General features: G+C 51.2%; 1 protein-coding gene across 2 annotated transcripts in view; it reads right to left on the bottom strand.

Moving 5' to 3' along the window:
• Positions 1-6076, bottom strand: part of CAD (carbamoyl-phosphate synthetase 2, aspartate transcarbamylase, and dihydroorotase) — a 29044-nt gene that overhangs the window by 7115 nt on the left and 15853 nt on the right. For both annotated transcript variants that reach the window (XM_017545581.2, XM_017545582.2), the window contains exons 16-27: positions 5508-5620; positions 4860-5104; positions 4388-4634; positions 3958-4056; positions 3564-3788; positions 3292-3474; positions 2872-3090; positions 2414-2581; positions 1671-1853; positions 1458-1562; positions 581-820; positions 269-350 (exon numbers count right to left, since the gene is read on the bottom strand). In XM_017545581.2, coding sequence (XP_017401070.1) covers positions 269-350; positions 581-820; positions 1458-1562; positions 1671-1853; positions 2414-2581; positions 2872-3090; positions 3292-3474; positions 3564-3788; positions 3958-4056; positions 4388-4634; positions 4860-5104; positions 5508-5620 — 2109 coding nt within the window. The remainder of the gene's footprint in view (positions 1-268; positions 351-580; positions 821-1457; positions 1563-1670; positions 1854-2413; positions 2582-2871; positions 3091-3291; positions 3475-3563; positions 3789-3957; positions 4057-4387; positions 4635-4859; positions 5105-5507; positions 5621-6076) is intronic.

Below are 6076 nucleotides of genomic sequence, written 5' to 3'. Positions count from 1 at the left end.
AAAAAAAAAATCCCAGACAAGGCCACTGTGGATCGAGGAATGAAAAAGTGAGAAAAATTCTGGGGTCATCAGTCTGTGCAGTCCAGGGCAGAGAGTGGGTCCCCCAGCCATCCTTCACCAGCTGGAGAGGATACACAGAGGTAAGGGTCACTGGCTCTCATTGGCATCCATGCCCACACAGGCTCTTTGCACCAGTGGCCTGGGCCATGTGGGTCTCTATGCCTGCTGCTGCCAGTGTCCAGAAGCCAAGTTCTCCCCAGAGACTTACCTGGCAGTCGCACAAGCTTTTGGGAGGTCATACAGTCAACATGCACCTTCAAAGGAGGGGCTGGCCCAATCTGGCCTAGGGCCTGCAAGTGGAAAGCAGTCAGCTTTGATTTAAGGGAAGGGTGATCCTGGGAGTTGTGGGGAGGAATTTAGGTTTTCCCATAAACCAGGCTCTGCACTCTCCATATCCACCTTCTCTCCCTCTATAGCCACAAACCTTTATTATTAGCATGGCTGTTCCATATCACTCCTCCCTCTTTCTTTCCCCCATCAACACTGGCAGTCTCCCTCCCAGCATGTGGGTCTCAGTTACCTCCACGAAGAGTTTGGTGCACTTGATATCGATGATTAGGGGCACAGAGAAATCAGCGGCCAAGCGCCGGGTGCGGTAGCCCTTGGTGACAAAGGAAGAGAGACGCCGGCCCCCAGCTCCACGCATGGACAGGTTAATTACTAGCTCAAAGTTTTTCTCAGCCAGCTGCTCCAGGATGCTCCGCTGTGGTGGACACTCACCATCCACAGCCTCCTCAAAGTGCCAGTCCACAGCTGTTACCTGCCAACCCGGAGCCAAGGTGAGGGCCAAGCTGAACCTGGCAGGGGTCAGGAAGGCCAGCCAGAAAGGAGAGGAGCTGGCCCAAGAGTCCATGATGAGGAGACTGAGGACCCAAAGGGTGGGGACTGGGAGCTGCCTCTATTTGATATTGGCAAAGTATATTTTTTGATAGGAAAGATGTCGACACTAAGTAAGGTAGGTTACCAAGGACTAGGTGCAGTATGAGCTCACATACACGTACACAGGGAAAATTCTGGAAGGAAAAATATCAGCACAGTGGTAGAGAGATTTTAAGAGACTTTTCTCTTTGCTTTCTGTGTAATCTGCTTTCTACATGGAATATAGCTTATTAGTATAATGGTAATAATAAAAGTAGAGGAATAGGAGATAATTCCTTTTCTTTTTTCTTTGAGGCAGCATGTTTCCCAAGCTGGAGGGCAATGGTGCACCCATTGCACACTCACAGCTCACTGCAGCCTCTACCTCCTGGACTCGAGAGATTCTCCTGACTTAGCCTCCTGAGTATCTGGGACTATAGCCTTATGCCACCATGCCCGGCAAAGATAACTCTTTGGTGCAGTATTTTCACCCCCTTGGGGAAGAAAAGCAGTGGGGTAGGTTGGCAGAGCTCCTGTACCTTGACACCATGCTCAGTGTAGAAGTCAGCTGTGCCTAGACTCGCATAGAGGCTGTAGCCCAGGCTCTCCAGCAGCCGCACGGTTGGGAGCAGCTCGCTTTTGTTCTGAAACCAAACAGAAGGATGAAATTGTGTTCCTCCTGTCTTCCATTTCAAGATCAGCCCTGGCGCAGGGAGTCACGGCCCTCGGGAAGCCCTCCTGGATTCTGGTACCTTATAGCTGCCAATGGTCAGCAGGATATTCTTCTTGGGGATCTTAAAGCCGGTGCTTAGCATGGCCTTGAGGTAGGCCTCACAGCGGCTCTCCCCGAAGCCGGCCACCTCCCCAGTACTGGTCATTTCCACACCCAACACCACGTCAGCACCCGCCAAGCGGGAGAAGGAGAACTGAGGCACCTAAAGGAGCAGGAGGGAAGAGAGAGGGCCAAGGTGTGAGAGGACCTCCTACCCCACCAGTGCAGACGGACACGGTCCTCTGTTCTTGATCTCACCCGAATAGCAGGGTCAGCCAGCCCTCTGGCTGCTACCCTCTGTGTGCCCTACCGCTTCCCAAACATACTTGGGGTCTTCCCTCGGCTTCTGCTTAGCATGTGCCCTTGCAAACAAAAAACCTTAACCATCTTTCAAAACTCTATTCAAATAGCACCCCTTCTCTCAAGCCTTCCCAGATCACCCCTTTTGGAAACGGCACCTCCTGTCTCTGAACTCCTGCAGCATTCCGTGTATAGTTCAAATACGTAGTTTTATCAGACTGTTCCATACCAAAGCTTTTTTTGGGATCCAATTTCTCTTGCCTCCCATTCCCATAAAGTAAGCTCTAAGGGACAATGACCACCTCATTACCCCCATGATCCGGCAATGTGGTGCTTGGTTTACATGCTGATTGACAACTCTGTGGTAAGTGACCTCTCTCCCGCTGTTTTTCTGCTAACCCTGAGGGTTTCAATACTCCTTACCTTTACTCCCACGACTCCAGAACCAGTCATGAGGCCCACAGGTTCCACTTCTTCCCCCATGATGACTCGCGTGGCCAAGGCTACTAGGTCCACACCCAGTGTCTTGGAGACGAACGGGAAGGAGCGAGAGACACGTACGTTGCATTCAATAACTTTCAGCTGGTCATCCTGGGGCAGAGAAGACTGGTCAGGCCTTCTGCAGGCTGGCCTTGCTGACACTATCTACAGGCCTAGACTCTTCCTCTCAGTCACCAGTCTGGGGGATCAGTCTGAGCAGGGTTCAGGGTGACTGACTGTCATAAGCCCCAACACCATGGGCTCTAGCTATAGCCCCTTCCCTCCAGCTTCCCTGCCATCTTGGATGAAGGCAGGAGACAATGCAGGGCTTCATGGCACTGTGGCCAGCACAGAATATGGAGGAGCTGTGGCCCTTTAGTCCTTTCCTTTGGCCTTGTTACCTTGGCAATGAGCTGCAGATTGAAGGGTCCCGTGACCTGTAGCTCCTGGCCCACAGCATGCACGATAGCTTTGATCCGCTCCAGGGTTTTGGCAGTGATATCTTGTGGGGGGGTGACCAGTGTGGCATCCCCTGAATGCACACCTGCATTCTCCACATGCTCAGAGATGGCGATGGCTGCTACCACACCATCAGAGGCCACAGCATCCACGTCAATCTCCTAGTCAGGGGGACACAGTGCGACCTAAGGCAAGGGCCACTTTCTTTTCCCACTTACTCTAGGATTGTCTCTTCCTTTAACAAGCCCCACATAACCCAATGTTCCCAGTCCTGGTGCCTATGATTCTGCCGGAACAGAGAAGGGAGTCTCCTCCAGGGCTGGCAGCACGCCCTCAGAGACTTCGCTTCTGCAGCCTCCCACCTTAGCCTCCTGGATGAACTTGGAGATGACCACAGGATGCTCTTTTGAGACAGCTGCTGCACTGCTCAGGAAGCGCTCCAGGTCCCCATCTGTGTAGGCCACATTCATAGCAGCACCGCTCAGCACATAGGAGGGGCGCACCACACAGGGGTACCCCACAGTCTGGCAGAACTGTCGAGCAGACTACAGGAGGCAGGGAGCTTAGCTGGGTTGTTCACACTCACCCTCAAGCATTATCCAGCCTCCAGGTCTCCCACCAGGTCCCAGCCTACCTCAAGGTCACTGAGCTCCCTCCACTGAGGCTGGCTGATACCAATAGTGTCAAGGAGCCGAGAAAACTTGAAACGGTTCTCAGCTGAGTCGATGGCTTCAGGGGAGGTGCCCAGTACCCGGCACTGCTGCCGATGCAATGCCATGGCCATGTTGTTGGGCAGCTGTCCACCCATGGACAGGATCACACCCTCAGGGTTCTCAAGCTCGTAGATGTCCATCACCACCTACAGTGCAGGGGGAGAAACAAGTGGTGGCAGCAAAAGAGGACAAGAATCTGAGCCTCCCTGCTCACTGCTTTCCCCAGCCCCCACCAAGTTTCAAAGAATCTTAGGTCAGTCAGCTGTTCCACTCAACCCTGGCCACAAGCTACCAGGAAGCCCCCATCCTTCTCACCTCAAAAGATATCTCATCAAAGTAGAGTCGATCACACATGTCATAGTCGGTGCTGACTGTCTCTGGGTTGTAGTTCACCATGATGGTCTTATACCCCATCTGCAAGAGGGAGGGGAAGGATACTTAGCAGTCAGGTGGGAGGAAAATCATGGAGAAACTAAGCCAAAGCCCCCTACTTCAGAGAGAGCCAGCACAGCTTCCTCTGAAAGAGCTGTAGAGGACCCCTGCCTTGGGAGGGAAGGTACAAAGTGTTGAGGGGGAGATTCTTGTACTGTATGAGACATGAGAGATGGCCTAAGAGAACCTCCACCCCAAAGCTCTATGACCAAAGTAAGGGGGAGCAATTAATAGGAAATGCCAGGATTAGTGCCAAGCAATTGCTAGAGATGAACAGAACAACAAGGAAACTGGAATGAAAATGAACTCTGACCTTTCGGAGCTGCTGGATGCAGCCTACAGCACACCAGTCAAATTCAACGCTAGAGCCAATACGGTAGACGCCAGAGCCAAGGACTAGGACATGAGGTGTTCGAAAGGTGAGGTCATGGGTGGTTCCCCAATATGTCAGGTACAGGTAATTTGTCTGGGCTGGCCACTCTGCTGCAACTGTGTCAATTTGTTTCACTGCTGGACAGATCCCCAGTTCCTGGCGCAGCTTGCGAACAGCCAGCTCTGTGCTAAAAGGGAAGAAGGATCCGAAACACAGGCCTAGAAAGTAGGGTACAGACTAATAGAGAGTTAAGACCCCAGGGCAGGGATGAGAGGAAAATATCCTTGGGACCAAGGTCAGAAGCCTCTAAAGCTCCCCACAGTCTCCTTCCTCCCTCCCAAGGGTCCCTCACTGATTCAAAGGTTCTCTGCCCTTTATTTCTCAGCTGGAAGCTCTCATTGCCACCTCTAACCTCAGAACTGCAAGGGCAATCTGCTTGTCTGAGAAGCCAAGACACTTGGCCTGTTGCAGCAGGTCTGGGGGCAAAGGCTGCCCACGGTGTTGTTCTAGCAGCTGGGCGTGTGCTATGATGCGCTTCATTCGGTGCAGGAACCAGCGGTCGATGCGCGTGAGCTCATACAGGCGGTCCACCGAATAACCAGCCCACAGAGCAGCTGCCACCACAAAAATCCGCTTATCTGTTGGAGTCTCCAACTCCTAATAGAAAGAGGGTAGACAGAGGGAAGCTACTGCCAGCCCATCTAAAAGCCTGAGCATGAGTAGCTGCCTCTGTCTTAGGAAGGGGAAGCTGTACACTAGACCACAGGCTCTGTAATTGCAAACACCTGGATACCAGTTCTGGCTCTACTTCTCACTGGCTATGTGGTTTTGAGCAATTAATTTCTATAACCTAAGTCTCAGTTTACTCATCTGTAAAAACAAGTCTAGTAATACATCCTTGCATGATAATGACACATCTCAAAATTCTCAGCAAAGTGAAAACAAAGCAAATGTCCAATGATGACTGCTGCTAGTGTTACTGGTAGCAAGCTCATGCTCTTGGGGCAAAGAGAAGCAGGGTCTATTTTAGGGGTGTTGCCAGGGGAGGGGAGCTACTTACCATATCGCTGACTGGCTTCACTGTGTGATCAAAGCCCACACAGTTCTCATCCACCATGCGCAGGGCCTTCTGGAAGGCCTCCTCAAATGAACGCCCAATGCCCATGACTTCGCCTGGAAGAACAGAATGAAAGGACTGAAGGCGTGGAGGTAGAAGGGGTGGAAGGAAGGCACGTCCATAACGCCTATGGTTTGTAGTCAAGACTCTGGGAGATTCTCAAGGCAAGTCCTATGATGGTGGGATTCACGGTGTTTCACAATTAAGAAATCTTAATTTACATTTCTTTTCCCTACCATTTTCATGAGCAAGTTCAGGTTTTCTGCTTATTGATGAACATGGAATCAATATGCCCAAAATGGGCATGGGGATATTAGAATATAGCCCCATATATTAGATATTGGAACAGTTTATCACAATGGCCCAAACCACTGATGGCTGCCCAGTTATTGGGCTTGCTTATTCACATAATGATAATATCATCTGTAATCTGTCTCATTCTTTAAAACTTTTTTTAAAAGTATAGATAATAGGCCAGGCGCGGTGCCTCAAGCCTGTAATCCCAGCACTTT

Source organism: Cebus imitator, unplaced genomic scaffold (genome assembly GCF_001604975.1).
Source record: "Cebus imitator isolate Cc_AM_T3 unplaced genomic scaffold, Cebus_imitator-1.0 Scaffold180, whole genome shotgun sequence".
NCBI classification, from domain to species: domain Eukaryota; kingdom Metazoa; phylum Chordata; class Mammalia; order Primates; family Cebidae; genus Cebus; species Cebus imitator.
Note: the sequence above shows the minus strand (reverse complement) of the source record. Positions and strands in the feature narration are given on the sequence as shown.